Here is a 24,700-nt window from a genome sequence, read left to right as displayed (position 1 = left end):
AAGTTTATTTGTTCATTCCAGTGTAGTATCTGCCTTTACTCCAACAGTATGACATGCATTTTGAAGTTCACCCATTTCTCCTTTTGGAAATAAAATAAAGCAAAATCCCAATTTTTCTTTTGGTGGAGTGGGAGGTACAGGCCACTATTTACAGATTGAACAGGAGGAGAGTCATCACCTCTCATCTATTCTGATTGTGTTTTACATTAGCAGCATTTCTACCTCTGCTTAGAAAACATATATTCAGTTAGAATATGGATTTCCTCTCATTGCTGTCTGGTATTATGCATTATTACACAAAATATAAGTTCTTTTGTGGCTTCTTTCAATAGGAACATCCAAGTTATTACTCTTTTTGGAATCTTTACTGTTTCCCTTTTTTTAACAACTGCTTTGCTGTGTCTTAATAGCTTTAAGTGCTGCTGCATTTAAAAGGTAAAATACAGAAAAGCTGTGCAAGATAACATTTGAGTATAATGAATCTCTTTTCCACTACAGATGAATGTTCTTTTATTTCTGTAGTTTTTCAAAATGTCCTTGTGTGCTCAAGATGTCCAAAGAATAGAAAGAATACAAGCCTCTGGCATAGTCTAAATCCACAGGGTAGACAGTTGGGCCTGAAACAATAAAAGTCCAATAACAAATATAATACATATCCATTGTTTTTATTTCCACTAGGAGTTGCAAATTTTACCAGTTTGATCCTGACTTGTGTGCATTTATGTTACACTAAGAATTCTCTCATATCTTAAAACACAAAATTAATGTTATTTATGCATATAAACAATAGAAAACATCTTTCACACACTGCAGCAGAGAGGCTGTAGAAGCACAAGGTCAATGACAAGTTAGTACATCTTGAGCAGTTGTATTTAAAAATTTCTTTGCCTTGCTAAAATAACCTATAAGCAGAATGCAGATTGGACTATTAATGGAATAGGAGAGAGTTAGACACATCTTGAAACTAGTTTTGCCTGTCTAGAGAAGAGTTCTGCAAGGCTGTGGCTCTGGCCCATGCAGACTTTGTGAACTCCAGTCAATGATCTGTTGTTTTTAACTGTTCAACATCTGTTAAAGTGCCATGCTGGAAATTCTCGATTGCTGAAAGAGTTACTGACTTTGCAATTATTTCAATGCCTAACCATTCTTTCAGTGAAATATTTTTTTCTAATACTACTACTAATAGATACCATAACGCTACTAATAAATAAATAAATGCTACTACTACTTCTACTAAGTAATACTAATAATAGATATTAATAGCATCAGGATAACTAGTACATTTTAAAAGGAATTCAGAACCTCTTTGAGTTTAATTAACTTTCATGGGAGACTTGGCATAGAACAAATCAATATCTATCAAATTTCTGCCATCTGCACATGTTTCTTCATGTTAGAAAAATACTTTTTCTGTTGCTTCACTTTGAGGTGGAAAGAAAACTAATAAATTCCCCAAATTTGTTTGCTTATTTTAAAATTGAGACTTTAGGCTTTGAAAATGAACATCAAACTCTTTCTCTAACAGCAGACCTAAAACTTTCACAGGCACATTCTACTGAGTCTTCCCTGCACATATAGCTCATCTCTGATGTTTTCTAAAGTGTCAGCTCTTCACTTACAATTCCCTGAAAGGTTACCATGTTTTTCAGAGGAATTGGCTAAATTCAGTTAATTTTGTGTTTAAATTCAAATGTGAAATCAGATATTTGAGATCAGTGTTTACCACTGAAACAAATCCTTCCCAGTGATAATGCCTTATTTTTCTTTTAGATAAAAATATTATACTTGTGATCAAAGTTTAGCTGTAACTAATCTTTCAAAAGATGTATTTTTCCTAAATTTCAGCACTTTCTCATTAGTGTTAAGACCATATAAAGAAAATAAATCAGTAAAAGTATTCTGAGTTATTAAAAATATTATGCAGTCATATTAAACGCTTCATCATGCTCTGTCAACCTTAAACTTTTATGAAGTTATGTAATTAACTCCTAATATCTATGCTGTAACAAACTATATCCCATCTACCCCTGTAGTGATGATATCAGGAAGAAATAATCATCCAGAGTCCTCCCTTTGCCCTGTAAAACAATTCTGGTGCTGCCTACTGCGAGAGCAGGCTGAAGTTGCAGGCAGTATTGCTGCAGCCTCCATTTATGTGAACTGCAGTGGTAGAATGGAATTTTGTTGGGTCTGAATGGGTCTGAATTTTCCTGAAGTTCAGAAGCCTGTCAGGTACAAGGTAGGGGCAATCAATAAGACAGTTCTGGAATTCTGATATATCTATTTAAGGCCCAAAGTCACAAGAAAACCCATGTGTTTAAAATGGAAGATAGGTGCTTATATCTGCATTTGGAGTTCTCAAAACACCTGCTCAGCTGCAATGTAACACAAGAGGTGACAAAAATAATTAGGTTTGGTTTTTTTTTTTACAATTAAATGTTTTTAGGTACCTAAAATTCCACTCCAAAGTATATCAGCCCTGTGGCTTCCAACAAATCTTTTGTGTGAACTGAAAGATGCTATCAAACCAGCCTTCCTTTGCCTTCATCACTTCAAAAGCTCAATCCAGAAATATCTCTGAGTGTATTTACTTGATCAGGATTTACAAAATTTTCTATACCAGCTGTCTCTTTCCTTTTTAGAAAATGAAAAGGTATAATCTAAAAACATCTGGATGACTGCTCTAAAGGTTGGAGGATGCAGGAAACTCAATTTATTTCTTCTGTGTAAGACAATTCAAACCTATCTTACAGAAGAACTCCATAAAATGTGAAATATTTGGGGATGACAGAAGTGCACGTGAAGTTGTTTAATTCTGCAAATAATTTTAAAAGAAACTGAATGGATTGAGTGACTATACCCACATCTGGGCAGCCCCTTTATGTGTGAGAGACCAGATATAGGTCCCCTTTTGACATACCTGACCTTCCATTTGTATCATATAGAGGGCCTCAGCTCCTAATACAACTTGTCATAGCAGCTAGGTACCCTAAGTCCATTTGCAAACTCTAGTACAGTTGCTTCAGATGCTTTAGAAAACTGGAATGGGTGAAGATTTGATCCTGTGTGTCTCTTGGGTTCCAGTTCATCAGCTCAAGTGGGGCAAATGTATATCCTTAAAGAACTGATGACTGTATTTATTTACAGAGACTTCAGTAACACAGAGACACTATGTAGTGAACAGAAATACTACTGTGAAACTTGCTGCAGTAAACAAGAGGCACAAAAGAGGTAAGCAAAGAGCAGACTGTTTCACCATGTCCCTTCTGGGCTCTGACAAACTTCCTCCTTGATATTTATTTTGTTTAGATACCTAGAAGCCTTACATCCCAAATGCATTCTCTGTGTGGACCAGAGAACCTACAGACAGATTTAAAGGCATGTGTCTTAGTCTTGAAGCTACTGCTAGTTGACTACTGTTACTTACAAAGTGCTTTTGTAATGTGGACGTTAGCTTATTAAGGGAAGAGAGAATGGCTTTGAACTGGTCAGGTGTTAATCATATGCATTCATAATGGTTTCACAGGATGAGAGTAAAAAAACTGCCAATGATTCTTGCCTTACACCTCAAGAGATTCAAGTATATGGAGCAATTGCACAGGTATACTAAGCTGTCTTACCGTGTAGTATTTCCTCTGGAGTTACGTCTCTTCAACACATCTGGCGATGCCGTCAACTTAGATCGAATGTACGACTTGGTAGCTGTTGTTGTTCACTGTGGAAGGTAATGTACTTTCATGTGTATCACGAGCTATTGCCAGATACTCCAAGGGTAGGGGCGGGCATCCCTGACCAAATGTGGGGAGAGTGGGAGGCAGGGCTTAAACCCTGCTGCTGCACTGACTTGCATGTGTCTTGGGCCAACCTCCCTAATAGTAAATCTGTACTTGTTTAAGAAATAATGTCTCAGGTCTCCAAAAGTCAAAAGTTTAGTTTAAATTGATGAAACTATCTTCTTCCTCATGAGACCACTTAAAAAAGTTGGGAGCCAGGACTCTGTGAGGGCCAGAGGCTGTCAGCATGTAGGCCCCACAACAGATCACCTTAGTCAATTTTCCCCCCTATATTTAATCCATAAAGTTTTAAAAATATTTTTTGCCTACCATGAGCAACTTGTTAAGTGTTCTATAGGTTAATTTGCAAATGGTCCTGGCACAGGTGAAAACACCACCTTTAGCTTTCAGCTGATGAGCCTTGCAACAAGTTAATGAAAAGGTGAAACAACTAAATGTCTAGCGTACCACCACAGCTGGGTTTACTATGTTTTTCATAAGATTTAATTATAATTATGAATTCATAAAGAAATGTGACTTATCAAAATGGACTCAGTAGCATTTTCTAATATTTTGTGGTTTGGGTTTTTGTTTTGCTCTCTAGTGGACCGAATCGGGGGCATTACATTACTATTGTGAAAAGTCATGGATTTTGGCTCTTGTTTGATGATGACATTGTAGAGGTCAGTATGCTGAAGGTCATGAGCACAACTTTTGTGTTTATGTTTGCTTCTCTACTTGGGGTTAAGATTCTGATCAGGAGCTGGGCAGAGATGGGTAGAACTGCAAAGCCACAGTTCGGTTATAATGTAATATTTAGCTCAACTCTGTTAGGAAGAAAGATTGTAAACAAAATTATTAATCCTGTAGTTTGTGCTCTGTTAATGTCAGAGGGTTTTTTTTATTTCATAGCAACTTCAAATATTTTTAATACCAGACTTTAAGTGTTTAATTTTGAATGTTTTCTATATCTAATAAAATCAATTTAATTCATTAAAACCTTATCACTTGGCAAAATTGAACTACGTAAATCTAGCATTGCTATGGAGTTTTCAATTTTGAAAACTGGGGAAGTTACAAGAAAGTCTGAATTGTGCTGTTGATCTGGGATTGCCTGAATGCAGATTAGAGTAGAATCTGTCCCACAGCTATTACAGATTCTGTCTAAGGATTCTGAAATGCATTCTTATGCAAACCCTTTATGTCATTGGCAAAACTGAGGTCTTGAGTCTGATTTCCGAAGAGGTAAGGAAAGTAAGCACTGAGATGCTGGATGGGGCATGTCTTGAAGAAGGTTTCTGGAAATTTGAGAAAGATGGGATCACATGGTCACATTTATGTGTTTTAACAGTGTTCATTACTGCATTCCAAGGAGTCTCTTTGTTATTGGAAAAAGCCTAATTCAGTTAGGTTCAGTGACAGAAACATGCCTATGACTTTCATGAGTGAGATCAGCAAGGTTCAGCCCCTAAATATTACCCTTTCACTGCTTAAACTGCAAACAGAATTTGCTAATTGCTACCTCTAAACAAATAATTGAATTTGTCATTTCTGTTCATACAGTCATTTAATCTGTGTTTGGTATTTGTTTTATCTAACAGCATATTAAAAAAAATATTTATTTTGCAGAAAATAGATGCTCAAGCTATTGAAGAATTCTATGGTCTGACCTCTGATATATCAAAAAATTCAGAGTCTGGCTATATTTTATTCTATCAGTCAAGAGAGTGACTTGGCAAACTGTGATAATTGCGCACAATGATGCTGCACGTAAAAGAAGGTGATGGCTCCCCTGAACTGACTTTTACACAGACCACAGCTCGGAAGGTTGAACAACGATACACTCTGTCTCCTATTCAATGGTCTATGTGATGTTGACTATAACCGTCCATTTTTGACATTCAGAACTTTGTTTTAGAGAGGGGGGTTTGTTTGTAGTTTTTAAGTCTGATTGAAGAGCTAATTGAAGTCAGATTTTAGTGGAATTTATATGGACTAACATTTACAGACCATAAGGTTTGGATGTCAACTGTTAAACCCAATCCAGCTAGAGTAGTATTTTATATGAAAGTGTTCATTACATTTAGGGCAAAATTATTTAAAACTTTCTAAATGGTTTTGGAGTGTGTTGATTTACAAAGCATTCCTTTAAATACATCCTGACATATACTTACCCCTTTTAAGTGTAAGGAAAAAAATCAATTCAGTGATGATTCGAGTTGTGGTTGTATAGGGGATCTTTTTACTTGTTACTCTGCTGCAGAAAAGATATTCTTCCAAAATAATTTCAATTTTGGTTGTTAAAAACTTTCAGTGTATAATCACAGACCTAAAATTCACATAGAGGGATTTAAATTACACTGGAACTAAGTAGTTCTGTATGTTCAGTCACTTCATCATGAGGTAATACAGATGAGGTGAGATTTCAGAATTTACAGAGCACTGGAATAAAGAGAGTAAGATGACACATATGATACAGAGATAAATTACGTTTATAAAGATTGATCTTACCTTTTTGTTAAAATGATATCATAGATTGTTTACTTTGATTGAGTTTGCAAAGATTGCAACACTGCTCACATGCAACATATCCATCAGGACCGAAATTATCCAGTCATTTAAATAACTGTTGTTTGTACATAAAAAACACAGCTTGGTCCTGCAATTTTCTAAGTATCTGTAGTTCCCATTTTCTTTTCTCAAGACAGAGTCCATTTCTTAGAAATATAATACATAGCAACCACTAATTTACATGCTATCATGTATATATCATCCTTAACATTTTGGTCATATTTGACAGAGTTTTGTCACCACAGAAACAGAAAGGGATCTGGAGTGCTTGATTTCAAAACTAGTACAGAAGTCTTAGTTTGTGATTTTCCTGGGTGAATTTGGCTGGCACTTGTCATGCACTGGCTAATAAAATTTCCAAATTCACCGGAATACCCGAATTTGGCGAAGAATAAATGTAGAAGAAGGTATCAATAGGGTATGAGAAGGGATTGATAGTGGCTTGATAGTCAGTGGTAATGCTGGGTAACTACCTTGTTCAGTGTGACACTTTCATTCCATTATACAGTTCTTGAACTTCAGTAGCCAAAGTCCTATTCCAATGACATCAGCAGCAAAAACACTCTTCTTGTCTTCATGGGGGCTGACAGTTGGTTCTAGTAAGGAAATTTTCTCATCTCACAAAATTTATTTCTACCTGTTATATTTTATTCACTCATTATGTATTTATTAGACAATGTTCTTTTGGTCCTTTTCTTTAAGAAGCCTGCCTGACACTTTATGGCCAACACTCCATTTCAAGAAATGGCTTTTGAAGTGCAGCTACATCTCATATTTTAGTCTTCTGTAGGAAAGAGAATAATGTTTTCATTGTACTCTACTGTGAATGTGAAATATCTTTTGTGAAATAATGGTGAAAATGAAGTAGCTTCTACTGTAACATCGTCTGAAGTTCAGTTGGATTTACCAATGGCCATTTTGTAAACTAAGGCAATGTAGCACTTTACACTGAATGAGAAACAGAAGTGGGCTTTTCAGCTAAGATTATTTGTGATTTATCATGTTATTATACTGATGCAAGAAAACAGACATAGAATGTAACCTTGGAGGACTTACTGAAGTGAATGATAGCAGTGGTCTACAGAGATCACTCACATGAATGAAGGCTGGTATGCAGGCTCAAGAGAAGCATAATTAGGATGCAGCTCTTGTTCTTTTATAGATGTTAGAATGAAATGTTTTGTCTCTAATACAGAAGATAGACATCTTACTGGAGACTTCAACTCCCACTGAGACCCAGGATCTTTTCCACTGAAAAGCTAAACCTGCAAATCCTTCTTTAATTGATTTATTTATAAGCATTCAGAATTTCTGTATAAAAATACAATAATTACTGGCCTTTTTAAATGGGTAAGGTTTCCTCACTGTGAATGAAATCACTTTGTAGATCAGCATTAACCAGCGCTGGTCCAAAAGTCTGTATTTCACTGTTTACTGCTGAACGTTCTTATGGTATTCTGTGGTTTTTAAAAGATTCAACAAAACAGATATTCTTAAGGTATCATTTGAATCTTCAGGACTCATGTTTATATGAAAAGTAATTTCTCATAAAAATAATTTTTAAATCAGTTCAGTTTTAGGAAACATTTTCCCTATTTCAATTGACTTACATGAAAATTGGTTTTTAAAATGTTAATAGTATGAATTAATATTTAAATGCTAACGAACAGGATAATAATCTCTGGTTTTCTCCACTGCAAGACAGCCTTAGATTGTAAAACATACAGATCATTGCAGTAAGTTATTGAGAGTAAAATTACTAGAATAAGCCGTTTCATAAACTATGAAAAAGCATTTTTAATTCATGCTGGCCCATGAAAAGATCACAGCACTAGTATCATACAAGTCCAACATCAGTAGTCTGACATCAGCTCTGAAAAATTATGGAATACATACTTTATACTAACACTAGCTAAACTAGGGAGCATTTTTTTTTAATTAAAAAAATTGTGGTCACAATTCTATAAATTGGATCTAGCCTCCAGTGTGCTGAATGTCTTGACTTCAGTCCAAAAGCTGTCAGTCACAGCTGTATGAATAGTGCCAGTCTAGGCAGAGGAACTCTTCTTTGTCAAATTAAGCACATTCACACAAGTTTTGCAGGATTGGGATCCCCACAGGAGCAATCATATGGTATAAAGTATTTTAGTTGATTAAATAAAGCATAATCCCTTTTCTCTTACACTTATGCATAGATTTGCATGGATATGCATAGTCCCCTATGAAAGAATGGAAAAATACCTAAGATAATAAAAGCTTTTCAGCTACCATCTAGAAAACAAAATACTAGCACAGGTGTCTAATAATATTCTGTACTTCCCTAAAATGACTGTATTTTATGGTGTCGGGTTTCTATGTATATTAGGTCTAACAACAATTGAAGTTTTCCAATTGTTTCCCACACTGTTGCTGAGATGCATTATCCATTTATAAATCCTATTACTAAGTTCTCTACTTAGAAAAATGAACATTTTTGTCTTGTGCTGTGTTTTCACAGCACTGCAGTGCTGATGAATCAGATATCTTAGAGGATGAGCTCAGAACTCAAATTTTATGTTTCCCAGAATAGGCTGTTGGGATTTTATGGAATTTGTAATTAGGGGACACAGCAGAGGGAGGCAGAATAGCAGAGTAATGGAAAAGCCATACCAATGAAACAGAACACCTTTTTGAAATCAAGTCCCAAAATTACTCCTGTCAATTCTACTTTAACAATTTAGTTACCTCAGAGTACCTGATAATGTATGAAAAGTCTTGTTTCTTTAGCCGTCGGAGTAAAGAAAATTAAGCAGTAGGAATTTCCTTCATATCAGGTTTAATAAAGATATTAAAGACCTAACAAAATTAAACTGAAATTCACCTTACATGATGGGTCCTAAAGTGATACCACAACCTGTCTTTTGTCTTCAGACATTACATTTCTGTCACTCCTCTGTTCCAGCATCATGTAGTTGGTACCTGAGCTGACAGCTTGCAGCTGCCAGGGATTTGATGCCTCTCAGCAGCAGACATTTCTTGTTTTATCTCTTTTTTGCTGCATGTGGCTGATAGTTGTGAGCAGTGTCTTACAGCTGAATGAATACTAGAAATTTTAACAAGTTTTGTCTGTGTACCTGTTCCTTGCTAGTGTCTTTTAGAAGGGTTTGTTTTAATTTATTTTTCTTTTGTTGGTCTGTTACTGTACTTGTATAATAACTTATGTGGTAATATTGTTTTGCTTTAATTTTTATATACTTTTTTTTTAATGTAATCAACCCAAGCACTTTAAGCAATGTCAATCTTGTGAAATTCCGATCAGCTTAACATTTTACCTTTGTCTGACTGCTTTTGCAGCTGTTTGCTTGTGATCCAAAATCTCTAGTTACAACTCAATTTCCATTTTTAGTCTTGTAGTCCTAGTTGGCTTGTAAATTTGGAAAGCCCAAGCATTTTCATACATATTTGTTCATATCTAAAAAGGAAGCAGCATTTACTTTGTGTCTGCTACACACATCGGTACCTGATGAACTGTGCTCTCAGTGCACATTTCACAGTCTCTTTTTTACTCTCTGCCTGCTAACCCATCTGAGGATGACTGTAATACTTCAATCTCTGACACAGTTATCAATAACTAAAATTTAGGAAAGTTCCAGTTCTTACAGGAGAATTCTCTTTTACCAAACACAGAGTCAACTGTCAATCAGCCAATACTACAGGTATTGCTCTCTTTGCCATTTTATCAGTGCTCTGCTCAGTCTCAAGTGTGAATAATCTGAAGAACCACATTTATTCTTGGCCACTGTGTGCATGCTGGCAAGGAGAGCAAATCTTTGCATCTTTTTTCTCTGCACTTGGGCCAATATAAAGCAAAGAGATAATGAAGGAAGATAAGTGCTGGTGTAAAATTATGGTTTTTAGAGGACAGCGTCTGTGGTGTCCATATCAGAAAGTCACTGGGTTTCTGTGTTGTTAATGCAAGGGTTATTCCTAGTGCTTTAGATAATGTATTTTCTTTGATCAATGAAAAGACCAGGACTTTTTCCCGTTGCATCTGTTCTGATACTGAGGTGTTTCTTCTCAATTCAACATGGTCCTTACTATGTAAATAGCCCTTGGCAAGCCTCGCCTCGATAGACACCCATTTAATTTCTTTCCAGTTAATAGGCATTACTTCAAAGAGATTGCTTGAGCCTGTCTACAAGATTTATTCAGATAACACACTTCTTTTGCATACAGGGTCAAATAACACCTATTGGGAGGTATGTGCCCACCTGATGGGACCATCTTGCTAAACCCACACCATTTTACATACTAATGATTCTTTACCCTCTAGGAGGTTTGCTTGCTGGCTTTGCCTGACTGATTTATTATGAAACTCCAAATAATTCCCTTTATTCATGGTCTCAAAGTTGCTATAATTCTTTAATAAATTCTGTTTTACTTGGTTATCAAGACTGGGACTGTTGTACTATGTAAAATAAATTAACTTCTGTGTACCATTCACAGCAGTCAATTTAACAAACAGCCTAATGCTTCTGGTGAAGGCTGTTGCAGGTGGCAACTTCACTGTATGTAAGAATATGAAAGAGTAAGTAACTTTTCTGCAATAGCACAGTGGGTCTGTGGGAGAAGCTGGACTGACATGCAGCTTCCTAACCTCCATCCTCTAGATAATCCTGACCCTTCTTGTAGGGTTCCAAAGTGGCAAGAGTAAACCCTTTGTGAAGACATCTTGCAGTTCACCAAAACGTGTTGCTTGCTGCAGTAGATAATTAATGAGTATTTGCAACCCCTCTGTCCCTGCTCCCCAAAATCTTATTAATAGGTATACATTCCTTGAAGAGGCTGAGCTTAAACCTCAGCTTTGTATTTGCAATGGTGTTCATGTTTGAAATGTCCCATGCCAGACTCTGTCCACATGTTAAATTGTTTCCTAGTCCTCTCTCAACTCTCATTCTAACAGCAGGAGCAACATCAGGGCAACCATGTTATAGGTTCCACTGCTTTTCCTGGAGACAATTTTCTAGTCTCAGTGGCTTTCATTGGAAAACACCTAACACAAACTCCATAACTTATCACGATGCTTTAGGAGTAAAGCCACCACATCCTGTATGACTGTAGGGTAGGAGGAAGAAGAAAGAGAAGAGGATGAAATATGGAAAGGATTGGTTTTTTTCAGAGGCTCTGAATATGTGTATCTGTTTGTAAATATATAGTCCCTCTCTACCTTGTCAAAATGATGCAATCATAATAAAACTACTTTAAATTTTGTGCTAGTTTTTTAAATGGAATAAGAGGTAGTAAAATTATGAGGTACGCAATTGGGGACATATAAAAATTCTGGATTTCTAGTACAGCGCACAATACTCAGTGTATGTGTACAGATGAATATCTGCTCTTTTTAATCATCATGTACATGTAATTGAACCCTGCACCACCTACAGAACTGTAAGATAAAAATCATGTTGGTTATTAAGGTTGTAACATAAGAAGACAGTATTTTCTCCTGTTAACATGTTTATATTTTACATAAAATAAACTCCCTAGCTGATCTCGCTTCCATTCAATTTGCTTTGACTTCAGCTGGAGCTATACTAAGGCTGAGCATTGATGCTGGTTGTTACACAACATGCTTCTGAATGTCAGAAACCTGTGTTCTTACAGATGACAAGACTGCTGATGCTTGCTTTTTATTTCATTTAATGTGATCATCACTTTTTAAGTGACTTCAGAGAATATTTCACCATGTGGGATGACTGCCTCTGAAGAATCTTAGGAGAACAAGTTTTGCAAGTAGTTTGTGAGTTGTCTTGGTGGAATATACATACAATTGCATGGCTGAGCTGTACCCAGTTAAAGCACACCACTGACCTTGTCAATGTTTCTGAGCTTCAATGTTTCAGCTAAAACTGAAGACAATAAAAATCAGTCAGAACTGAACTACCTTTTACATCAGGGAACAATGAGCCCTTTTATCCTGGGATTTTACTTGTGACTAAAGGAGTGGGAAAGGATTTTGCTAATGAGGTCTAAAATTTTGTCAGAGAGTTGAAAGGTTCCTCATTGCTGATTTTCCTAATGTTGTTCATTAACAAACACAATTTACATTCTCAAAAGTGTGGCAAATAAAAGGCTGGAGTTTCTTGCTCCTGTCTAAATGTATTCTTTTTATTCCTTCAGAATCATTTAGGGAACCAAAATCAAACAAAGCTGTCAAACTGCATATTATATTTATAGCTAACACACTCTATGATTTATGGCACATCAGACTATCAAAGGACTAGGTTGAAAAACACTTCATGTCTTACAGTACATATTTCCTCTCAAATTAAAAATATTTGAAGTACCTTCAAACTTATCCCTGGGTTCTTAGGACATAAGCATTTAACTGCAGGATGGAGACAGAAATTTAAAACATGGGAGATGACTGAAATAAATAATCACCAATCCATTATTTTAAAATATCTTGAAGAAATAGAATTTATGGCGTACAAATAAAGAAACCAAGGAGAAGTTTCCAGCCGCAGGATTCACAATCACTACGTGGGCTCTGCTAGAATTTCTCTCACTTCAGAAATGCACTTTCCCAGAAGCTGAATGATGTTTACCTATGTCTCTGTTCTTTATTCTTTTTTATGAATTAGATTTGTTGTTTTACATTAGACTGGGTTATGTTCTGTGCACCAGATAACCGTAGAAATGCTAAAAATATAATTTAATAATTGAAAAGTCAGATATGGTAGGAGAAAATTATAAAGTTACTCATTTAAATGTTCTCATGACTTCAAACACTATTTATTAGACATGACTAAATACATGACATGGAAAATCACATTTCTGGAGATTTTAATTTCTTTGAATGCTTGTGTGCAACTTAAAAATCCAGTAAAAATTCTTAAAGAAGAAAAATAGGACAATCATTTTTAATATATATACATATATATATATATATATATATATAAATATTTGTGGCAACAGAACATTTTAATTATCTGCTCTGAAAAAATCTTCCTCTTATTAATTTTTTCAAATGGATCAATCCATTGCCTTGTTAGATTTCACTCACCCTCACTGCACAATGCAGAGTTGAACCAGTCACAAACATTTCACCTGGTGCTAATAGTGAAATTAACATGACTACAGAAACAGCAGAGGAGTCAACACCCTGGAGTTTGCAGGTTGTCCCCGGGCTGCATGGAGAGACCTACCAGGGTCAAATAAAAGTCAAGAGGTGGAGGCTGTTAAACACTTTCCCAAATCCCTGCGAGGGTAAAATAGAGGGGTGAGTGCTGAATGAAATTTGGAATAAGACAGACTGAAACATCCTTTGGATTTCATTTGACACACATATGAGAAAAAATATTCAAGTCAGGTACAGAACAGAAGCAAAAATGTTGAAACAAGATACAGATGTCACCCAATATTGCAAACTAGCCATCACAAATGCTTAGAGAGCAAATTTTACCATCAATCACTTCACTATAGCTAAGAGTAAAGAAGCTCCAGGTGGGTTTGCAGCTTTACAGTGGGATTGGTAATAACAGCATCTGGAATAAAGTTTCTTACAGCATCCTCATAAAAATTCTGGTGTGCAGAGCTGTGTTTTTCTGTGCAGATGTAAGACATGGTAATGTGTGGAACACAGAACAGTGGAGAAGAACTACAGGTGTTATTATCTCTGCTCTTTGAAAACAAGCTTCAGGAGCACAAATAAAATCTTAAATTTTATTTATTCATTAGTCATGTAATTCTCCCTGTCATTTATGAAGTATTTTTCATTCTCAGGGTAGTTTACCTGATAAATAACTTTCCGACTCTTAATTTGGTGAAAATGGTAGAAATTGGGTAATGCGTACCAAAATCCTTATATATTTTAGATAACTTGAACTGAATCTGGCCACCTCCCAGCTAGAACAGTTGAACTGGTAGGAACATTTTCACCAGCTCCTCAGCAGCTACCTTGACCCATTCCCTCCTGGATGCAGTTCAAAGTGCAGATCTTGTAGCACATTGTTCCAGTATAACCTGATCCCTTGATGTCTCTGGAACTGTTCATCTTGCCTGGAATGCACTGGGACAGCCGAGGTTGCTCAGAAAGTTTGTCATTACAGCACTTCACTTTCCAAGGAATGGATTAGTTTTCTTTTGTCCCTTAGTAATTGTTAATTATTACACACTAGCAGAAAATATTAGGTAAAGCAAGGATGATGTAATTGATTTATGGTTTATTTCTCTTTCTTCATTCTGGATGCACACTTTCAGATGAACAAAAGTATTCTGAGGTGAGGTCACAGACTTTTAATTCTGCAAGATGAGTATTTCAGGCAGAGGCCAGTGTTGACTAAGACAGCATCAGAATATGACTTTGAGGACAACATAAAGCCCAATATATAAGCAGAATTCTTCCCCCTAACCTTTACAACTGTGATATTTTTAAATGCTCAAGCACAGGTTGCTAATTCTACTGTTGACATTTATGGGTTATTTCTGGGCATACTGCATCACTATCCTGTCATGATGTTTCAACCAACATTGAATCAACCAAACTTTTGTATTAACATGCTTCAGAGTATTATTCAATACTTACATTAAATTGTGTTTTTACCATGACTTAAAGAACACAGTGCTTGATATCTAAAAGCTTTATTTTATGGTAATGTTACACATTCATACTTATTTATTGTTCCCAAATGCAGTTACAGAGGATGAGGAAAGGCAATCAGTCTATCCTAGAATAAGTGGTACTGCAGAGCACAGACTGTGCCCAGCCAGTGTTTGGTGTGGTAACGGCTGTGAAGAAATGCTCACTGTTTAGTGCCTCTGTTTAGTTGTCATGACACTTGTAAAAGAAATGTACCTGGACAACGTGTTTCCTTAATATAGTCAATCTCTCGTTCTCACTCTTGTGCAGCCAGGCCCCACCCCAGATAAAACAAACCACTTCCTTCACCATGCTCTATATAATTGAACTTTATTTATCAAAATCCCAGTAATATGAAAATGAGTCATATTTCCCATGTGAAACTTTTTTTTTCCATGAAACTCTGCTAAATTTGAATTAATTATACCATTTCTTAATGAAAAAAAACCTAGATGCAGGTCCTCCTCCAGTGGCAGTCCTCTAGTGACATTCCATACCCTTTATGTGTTGGGGTGTTGGGGTTTTTTCCTATTAGCCATTACGTATGGGCTTCTTTATTTTTCCTATTACTCCTGTGATTTTGGACAGTATCATCTACTATTCCAGCTCTTGAATGGAAGAGTATTTAGCTTCTCTTTCTCCAAGGGATTGCAATATCAGTCCACCAACTTCAGTGAATTTTGCAGCCATTTATTAGCCAATATTATTGGACACATTCATAGGACTCATCCTTTGGGAAAGAATGTTCAGGAAAGCAGGAAGGGCTGAAGACTGGATAGGCAAGTCTGTGCTTTCTATTCTCATCCCTGTCAAGAACTCATTGTATTGCACGGGACAAATAATGCAATCTCTCTCTTCCTCTATTTCTCAACTAGAAAATGAGTAAGCCAATATTTGTATATATCAGACAACTATGGAGCTTAGATCAGAGCAGTAGAGGCTGCAACCTGAATTACTCTTACATGTACAATAATTAGGTTATTATATTACTGTTTTTTACTTTTCAGGCAGTCATCAGTTAATAATTGCAGCACTCCTTTCAGGGAGGGAGATTTGCAGGCATCAAGAGTAGTTAACTACTATTTGACAGAATATCTTTACAAAGACAACAAACAACTGTCCAGAGGCAGCAGGAACTAATGCTGTGATACAAATGTGCCTGAAGTTTGTCCTAAAAGGTCATTACTATTGAATTTTATTTCCAAGCAACATACCTCCTCATAACCTCAACCAAAGTAAGTGGAAAAAAATCAGGTCCAGAGTGATCTAACAAGGGAGCTGTTGCTTTCACTGACTCACCATGACTATATCTAGCGATTTCAAAGGAAAGGGGGAAAACTCTATTGCAGACAGGTTATGAAATAAATGACCCTTTAAAGATCACTTCCTTAGAAAGAAATTAAAGTTTACAAGGGAAAGAAACTTTCTAACCAAGCTTACTCAGTTTATGGTTGCTTTTTATACAGATAGGAATTAAGCTAATGGGTTATGCACTGTCTACTGCCTCATTCTTCATGTATTTGCTTAGCTAATTTCCCCCTAAAAATATTTTGTCATCCATAATAATTTTCCATGTATGCCTTAGATAATAAGATGTTATCATATTATTTACAGAATTACTTGTTACTACTTTTCTTGGGCCCTTGGCATGATTATGTGAATACGTGAATATCAACAAAACTGACCTAAAAAGCATAAGATAATATCAAAAAAACAACCAACCAACCAAAAAAGCCAACAAACAAAAACAAGCAAAAAAGAAGCAGCCCTTCAATGGCTTTATATAGTCAAATAGCAAAAAGGTAAGGATTTTTCTGGAAACATTTTTTTCCAGAACTCTGTCCTTAAATTATTTCATTCTTGGGTTTTGTACTCTTCATTTTAATCTTATTTTTCATACCTGCAAAGCAGAGAAGTCAGCTAAGTCATGGCAACATTCTGGGAAGGAAGCGGTTAATATCCATGAAGAGGAGTAAGAAATGCTGTGTTCCCTTTATAAAGGGCAATTCCTCACCCACATGGGCATTTGCAGCTCATATGGATCAGGTTTCCAAATAACCCACGTTTTGAGTCTGGAACAAACAATAAGCAATATGCAGAATTGAACCATCCTCAGCTGTCGCTGTGACGGACTGGTGGCTTAAAAAGCTGCTGTTCATTTCCGATGTCCATTTTTATCAGACCCTTTCAACTGGTACCTGAACAAAGAAAAGGCAAAAGTTTATAAGATCTTTCCTAGAGGAAAAGTTTCATTTAGCTGAATATTAATTTTATATTGCTGTCCAGCTATAGCAGAATAATTTGCTTTTGCTTGCTCCCCACACTCTGCACACACCCAGCCAGGAAGGGACTCTACAAAACCTTCTCAACTTCTTTGAACAAGTAAGCAAAGCTATGTCACTGGGTGGCTTTTCTGCTTAACTAAGAGACACTTCACACAACAAAAAAGTGAAGTCAAGGACTTTGCACCACAAGGTCACTGTCCCTTGATTTCAGCCATATTATCTATGTGAAAGGAAAATGTTTTGTTCTTCTTAGTCCTTTCATTTGGGGACATTTACCAAGTGTTGCCTTTACTCTTTGGTTTCTACTTAACGTTCTCCAACAACCTCAGCATTCCCAAACTTTGGGAAATCCAAAGATCTGCCAAATCCAGACCTAAAACCATTTCCAAGTTTTATTAGTTTGATGTAAAAAAATAAGTAATCCTTGTTTTTAGAAGCAGCACACCCAACTAACCTCACTGTTAGGACTGTTCTGGGTTTTGCGAGCCATGTGTTTCAAATCCGTTTATGTGGGGTGAAGGCTGGACAGCTTGTGCCCACTTTCCTGCTGGGTGATACAGCGGACTAGATAAGTAATATAAGTGTGTAACACAGGAACTTGCAAGTGGCAAGGATTTTTTCAAAACAGTTAAAACATCACCCCCTTTTACTTGCTTCTCGGTCAATACACAATTTCACACACAAAGGACATCGTGCACTCAGGTTGGAAATCTGTTTGAGAGAGTGTTGGGAGAAGAGATGAATGACTGCCTCAGGCATGAGCTTCAGGGCATGGGCATCCTTATGCTCCATGGTGTCCTGCAGTGCTAATGAGAACACCAAATATCATCCCACTGTTACTTTTTAAAACACATTATTCTTAATACCATGTGTTCCCACCCAATTGTTTTGCAACAGAAACTTCTCTTCCCATTGCTGTTTCCTCTGGACTGTAACATAGATATTAATTAAAATAAAGAAGTTGCAGTAGGAGAAAACGATGACTTTATTTCTCAAATAAAATTTATTTCCTTAACAGCAGATGAATTCTGACACTGAAATCATTCACACTGGAACTGTATTTTCCTCCTTCTGTGAAAATGCTTTTCTTTTTCCCAAATCCTACCTGCCATCCTTCCATAACAGGAACTTAATTTAAAGCCTAACAAAGCAACTTCCCTGTATCTCAAAAAAACCCCAACTGCTGATGGACAAAATGGACCCAGGCACTGGTGAACACGGTCTGATGAAAGATAAGCTCAAAACAAAGAGCCTCATCTAAATAACCCCCAACTGGCATGAATTATCATCATTACATTCATGCAATATTTGATACACATGAACAGATGGGAAAGAAATCCTGCCTTTTGCATGCTACAACTCAATGTGCTTTGGAGCATTCACTAAAGCCAATGTGAGCAGTTTTTATTGTGTTGTGTTGGAAAGCTGTTTAGGACAGCCAGTAACCAGGTGTCTGTTAATTGAAAGTACATAATAATGCTCTCAACTAGGTGCATGTTGCTGCACTTGCAAATATAGCGTGGAGATCTTGGACCTTGGCAGCCAGTGATGAATTTCCTGCTGTTATAAGCTCTCTGACAGTTTTGCCTGTGCTTTCTAGGACAATTTCCAAAAAAACTGAGTCAGAAAAAACAAAAAAGAGCCGTGTTTCTGGAGAAGATACCAGCTTGAGGAGAGTGGTTCATCATGGAACAGCAGGGTTTGGAGGTCAGTAGGTTTTTTTCCTCTCTTTTAGTACCTGGCTGTAAACTGAGGACTTGTATAAGAGCAACCTGTAAACAAGGAGCTTGAATGAAAATAACTTCTAGGTTGTTTGATCAGGAGTTTGTTTGGCAGAGGGCTCCTTCTGGTATTGGGAGCAAAGAGAATTTAGAAAAGGTATGTGGTATACCTTAAAAAAATACCCAAAAATATTCTCATGCTACATTTCTTTTGATTCTTTGCTGCCTGGTCAGTATGCATTTTCTCTCTGTGGAAGTAGATTTCCAGTCTCCTATATCAGAGAAAACAGAAGTTAAATTGAAAATTATTATTTAATATTTTTTATTCTTTAATTATTTTATTATTCTTTTCACATAAATCACTTGCATTTAAGCTGCCTAAAATCTCTCCTACAAAGATTTGCTATGGCAACACATGAAGAAGCAAAATTTTTGGTTTACTGTGTACCTAAGTTATAAACCTATGTTTTATAGATGCTGACATAATATGTAGTCATTCTTTACTTAATTAACTCTATTTTTTTCCCTTCAAAAAGGCTGCTATACCTTTTAGAACAGGAGAGGGAGCAAGTCTGTAAAGCCCTTTACAGGTGTTCATCCAGGTAAAGTCCTTGACTGGAGTAGCACAACACATCAGTGACATGCAGGCAACAAAGCCCAGAGCTCATAATTCCTACATCTCCCCGGCCTTCTCAGGGTCCCCTTGGCACCCATCCACACCCACACCATTCGTCCTTTTTCCCATGCCCACTGTACCCTGAGTTATTTACCCAGACTGGTTGTTTCACCAAACACTAAACTATCTGCTCTTGTTACAGTAAAGAGCAGGAAGTCACTTGGTTCTAAGAAGGGCTGGAGTTCCACTAATTAACACCACTAACATCACCAAAGTGACTCCTGGGAAGCACAGCAGTGGGAAGACAAATATCATGGTACTAAGTATAAATGATTTTACAAGCAAAAATGAGACTATCCCTTCTATAATTCTTTCAACTTTTGGCTATTTTTTTATTAAGTTAGAATAATGTAATATACTTCAACTATTTTGTGGGTATTCAAAATATTCTGTTCCAATTTTTGGCTTGAAAATAGGCAAAGAGTATATAACTTCCACTTATATGGTTTGCTTCTGCTTCTTTTGAAATCTAAATCCTTTGAATGCAATAGATTTTGAATTAGGGCTGCTTTAATAAAGCTGAGGATTTGGACCTGGTCAGTGCTGGAGATGGGAAAATGGAAGAGATGCTCATTTGGTCCTACACATCAGTTTATTTCAATGAAAATAACTCTAAATTTAAAGTACTAGCCACAAGTTGCTTTACTCAAACACTATGTTTCAATATAGCTGTTTATCTAAATCTGAGAATGATTGATTAATAAGCATTTATAGTTTAAAAAAATCAAGGTATTCAGATTCTATATTTCTTTTCTAACCATAGAGATCATGAGGATTTTAACAGCAGTTTAAAGTTAATAAAAATATTTCTTGCTCCTCGTGTCCCCTCCATAAGCTCAAATTCAGTCTGTGCTCAATGCTGCTCTTCATGAATTAAATTGCTTATAATTCCTCATTCATTCAAGTGAGAACTTTATAATCTAATGGAAGCCATTAAATTAAACAGTCCAGTCCCATTGTACTTTAGCTGGCAGACTCATCATAAAGGAAATATGTCAAATCAAATAGTGAGATGAAATAATCAGACAGCTATAAGATTGCATGTAGATTGCACTGTTTGAAGCCTATTTAAAAAGGTGGGACAATTTATGTCCCTTATATTCCATTATACACTTCTAAATTCAGAAATGTCTGACACTGAATACACTCACAAATTCCTACTTGAAAACTGATACGGAAAATTTCCATCAAGGCATTTCATCAGTGCTATCTAGTTCTTAGAGTAAGGAAGAAGGCACTTAAAAACCTGTGATTTTTCCCCAGTATTAACATGTGTTGAGTCCAGCTTTTTTAGTCTTGTGTCTTTTGCTCTGGGGCTTCTCAGCAGCTCGCTGACTCTGGCATGTATCTCCAAGAGCAGAGTCGTCTGTGGCAAAAAGACGTGTAGGAATCTAAGGAGCCAAGTTCTCTGCTGAAATAGGCGGTTCAGGTCTACTGAGAGCTGTGAAAACTTACTGATTCTGACCACATGGAAACACCCTTCATCCTTAATTGTTACTGTGTTTTCTCAACCACATTGTTCTGATTTCGTATGTGTAGACTTGGGGGCACGGGGGAGCTGCTATATGAAACTCTTAGCCCTAGAATTTTTGATACGTAATAGCATGGTAAAGTCATCTATCTCCTTCCTATATAGTTTGCTATAAAAATGGATTATATAATTGCCAAGAAGAGATAGCTCCAAGTATCTAAACTATACTTTTGCAACCAAGCCTGCAGCTGTAGCTCTGTGGTTTCCCCACAAGAACGCATACAAAGTGAAATAACATTCTGTCTTACCCATCTTCATGATTAGATAAAGCCAAGAGTATCTGTGCTGTGTACCTAGCGCAGGTAGGTTTTTTTCCTATTTGTAACAGAGCATGAAATTGGCTTCCAAAATGCACTTGGGGTAGAGTTACAGCTTCTCTTCACTGAAGCATGCTTGAAACTCCCACATCAGCAGGCTTTCTACATAGGCACTTCTGATTCATATGGCAGTACAGTCGAGTTGCAATTGGCATATGCACTTATAAAGGGAAAACTATGACCACATCCATCTAGAAATAAGCCCTGACTTTTTAAAACATTACACTGAATCATTAGGGGACTCTATGCTATCTTTCTCACTCTTCATATGCCAGGGGAAAAAAACACCTGACTGGCTCATCACTCAGAATAAAATGATCCATAAGGATGTGGCCTTTGGTTTGAAAAGTGTGGGCAAAATGCTGACACAAGTGGAAAGGAAACAATTGCCTCAGTGGGAAGCACGTGGGTGCCATGCAGAGTGCTTTTGTGACCCACACAGTGGCTGCAGCCTTCATCAGACCAAGCAACTATTCTTCCACCCTTGGAAACAGGACAAAAAGTTAGATGGCAAAAAAGTCATACAGCTCCCCACTCCAAGAAAATTCAGTCATAAAGGTCTAAGTGTTTAGCAGTAAGAAAATCAGGGCTGCAAATAATTAATTGCCTTTAAAAGAAGTTAAAGATGCAATACTAATATAACTAAAGATATCAGCTGTAATGAATCATTGGACTTCCTGGTTATTTGACTGACTTGATTCATTTTATCTTGAAATGTTTTTACAAAGTGCACACTGATCAATTTAACCAGAGTAAGAAGTTCACTGAAAGAATGATTGAATTTGTGTCAGTGTGTGAGTGACAGTAACGTATTTCTGCCAATAATAGTGAAGAATAATATTAAAGAATGCAGAAGAACAAAGTGCTCGTTTCTTAAGACATAAGCCAAGACGTAAGCATTGAGAAATGGTTTGATGTCATACTGGGAGGTAAACATTGCACAGACAATATCAGCGTCAAAAAAGTGCACAATGAAATACAGAGATGATGGTATTTATGAAACTAAGAAGGAATATGTCTCTGGTAATTTTTCTTGTCTTTTCCTTTTGTCCTTCATGTTACTCAGAAAAAGTTTTTTGTTATTCAAAATCAGAATCAGGCTCCTGCTACAAGAACATTACTTGTTTCTTTCAAATCTTAAACATTAAAAATATTTTTCTGATTTAGGATGCTTTGTACTTGCTGGATAATCAGTGATGATGATTTCAGTCTTGATAATTTTCTCTCTCAAGGGGCAAAGGGTAAAAGTAGACATGGAGATGCCCTATCAGGGAACCCAGACTTGCTCCTGGACCCCAGCCTCCTCCACGAGATAATCAAGCAGCACCAGCTGGAATTCCTGGTTTAGACTGAGGGACTTGTGGGATACTGGATTTTTTAAATCTTTTTTTTTTTATTAACTGAATCATTTGCAAAGGTTTGTGGATATTTATACACCCAGAGATATGGGACAGGAGACTGGAACCATCCAACTACCAGCAAGTTCAACTTCACATTCAAACCAAGCCTGACAGCAAGAAATTCTTGTTCAGAAACATGTGTTTACACAGACTGCTGCTATTAGTTACTGTTCTTACAGGATTAGTCATAATTCAGCAGTAGTAATGGATAACACTGTCATTTTCTATACCTCTGCAGATGTGAGTGGACAGAGCCAACAAGAGCTATGTGACATTGAAAAACTCCTGGAGAAACAAGGTGACCCATGGGCAGTACAGGCAGAACAGAAAAGCTTTTAAGACATGTGAGAGAAAAGGCCAATTGTGAAGAATGCCAACCAAGTGCATCATACAGCATTTTGTAAACCAACACTTCACACATGTAAACCTCTGCATAAATGGTAACTAGCTGATCTTCATAGCACTCTAGCAAGCTTCTATCTTCCTTTGTAGGATATAAACTTGAAACAAGCAGATGAATTGCCCAGTATGATAGATCAGTGGTATAACCAGGACCAGAATGCAACAATTCCCATTTCTCTGTCTAAAACAAAGCAGAGCACACAATTGTTTGGGCTTTCCATCTCTGCCAAACTTGAGCACAAGTTCATCTGAATCCTATCCATGAGGACCACATTGCACCCAGTGGGATTTGTTTCACCCACAAACATGATCACCTGTGGATGTCAGTATGTATTTGTCTTATATAGGACCATAAACTATTTTTTGATTATTTGTTTAATTTATTTTTTTAACATCTGTTTGTTTAAAGATCTTTCCGGAGTTCTACCATGGTGACATTTTTGGTCTGGTTTCCCTTCTTGCACAATGACCAGTTCTCTCACGTACAGATATTTTGCAAGTACAAGTCTTTAGCAGTTTCTAGGAGATATTCACTGCAGTATCTCTTAAAAACAGATTTGTTTTATTAAGAACTCAAAGTGTCACATTTCCATACCACTGCAATTACCAGGTAACAGTGTTTTTACTTTTAAAATACCATTTCCAAGTATATCATCTCACTCTGTGACTTGTAATTCTTCTGGATAAACATGTTTGAGATCTGTGATGGTCTCCCTGGTGATAGTTGCCATAGTGCTTCACAGGATTTTATTTCTGCTCATTCCTCAAAAGCAGGACTGTGGTTCTCTGAGGGAGGCCCAGAGTTGCACTAGTCTAGGATTTTATTGTCTTTGCTATTCTGCCCCCACTAGGGAATAAACTACCCACACATGCCACTGTCATCTTTACCCTAATCCACCAATTTTGCTCAAAATACGTCACAAATCATTATCCTCCGTTTCTTAGCACCTTATTACACCTTATTTCCTTGGTTTCTATCTAGTTTTCATCTCAAGCAGAAATTATTCTCTATTAAAATTTCAGACTACTTTTTATAACATTATGAACAATACACCAAGTTTTTAAAATTTCAGTTATATTTAAATATATGTCAAAATAATTTAAAATAGGAAATATTAAAACTATTGTGATGCTAATGACTTCAAATGCTATGCTGCCCACATGAGCAAATACACCTGCCTCAGGCCAGTTCAGCCTTATTCATATTGATAAATACCTTACCCAAAACCCCTTTTTTTCCTTTGGGAAGATGGTGCATTTGAAGTAGCAGTTCATTTCCACTACCTTTGCTGTATGTTAAAAGGCACTTTCAGCAGTGTCTTGTCTAAATAAGTCAAAGCTGAAGGATCATCTAATAAAATAGGCACAGAATCTGGTTCACTGTAGTTTTGAAGTCAGGTGTTC

At 36.6% G+C, this 24,700-nt stretch overlaps 1 protein-coding gene across 2 annotated transcripts in view; it reads left to right on the top strand.

Annotated features, from left to right (window-relative positions):
* USP46 (ubiquitin specific peptidase 46) overlaps positions 1–24,700 on the top strand; it is a 57,974-nt gene that overhangs the window by 21,095 nt on the left and 12,179 nt on the right. The window contains exons 6-10 of one of the 2 annotated variants that reach the window (XM_017744411.1): positions 3,148–3,231; positions 3,527–3,724; positions 4,378–4,456; positions 18,850–18,956; positions 23,133–23,334. In XM_017744411.1, the coding sequence (XP_017599900.1) occupies positions 3,148–3,231; positions 3,527–3,724; positions 4,378–4,456; positions 18,850–18,870 (382 nt within the window). In that variant the 3' untranslated portion in view covers positions 18,871–18,956; positions 23,133–23,334. Of the gene's footprint in view, positions 1–3,147; positions 3,232–3,526; positions 3,725–4,377; positions 4,457–5,402; positions 12,470–18,849; positions 18,957–23,132; positions 23,335–24,700 lie in introns of those variants that run through there. The other variant, XM_008641419.2, reaches the window with a different exon arrangement.

The sequence above is a fragment of the Corvus brachyrhynchos genome, unplaced genomic scaffold (assembly GCF_000691975.1).
Source record: "Corvus brachyrhynchos isolate BGI_N302 unplaced genomic scaffold, ASM69197v1 scaffold17, whole genome shotgun sequence".
NCBI lineage: Eukaryota > Metazoa > Chordata > Aves > Passeriformes > Corvidae > Corvus > Corvus brachyrhynchos.
The sequence above is the reverse complement of the archived record's forward strand: the minus strand, read 5'-3'. Positions and strand labels throughout refer to the sequence as shown.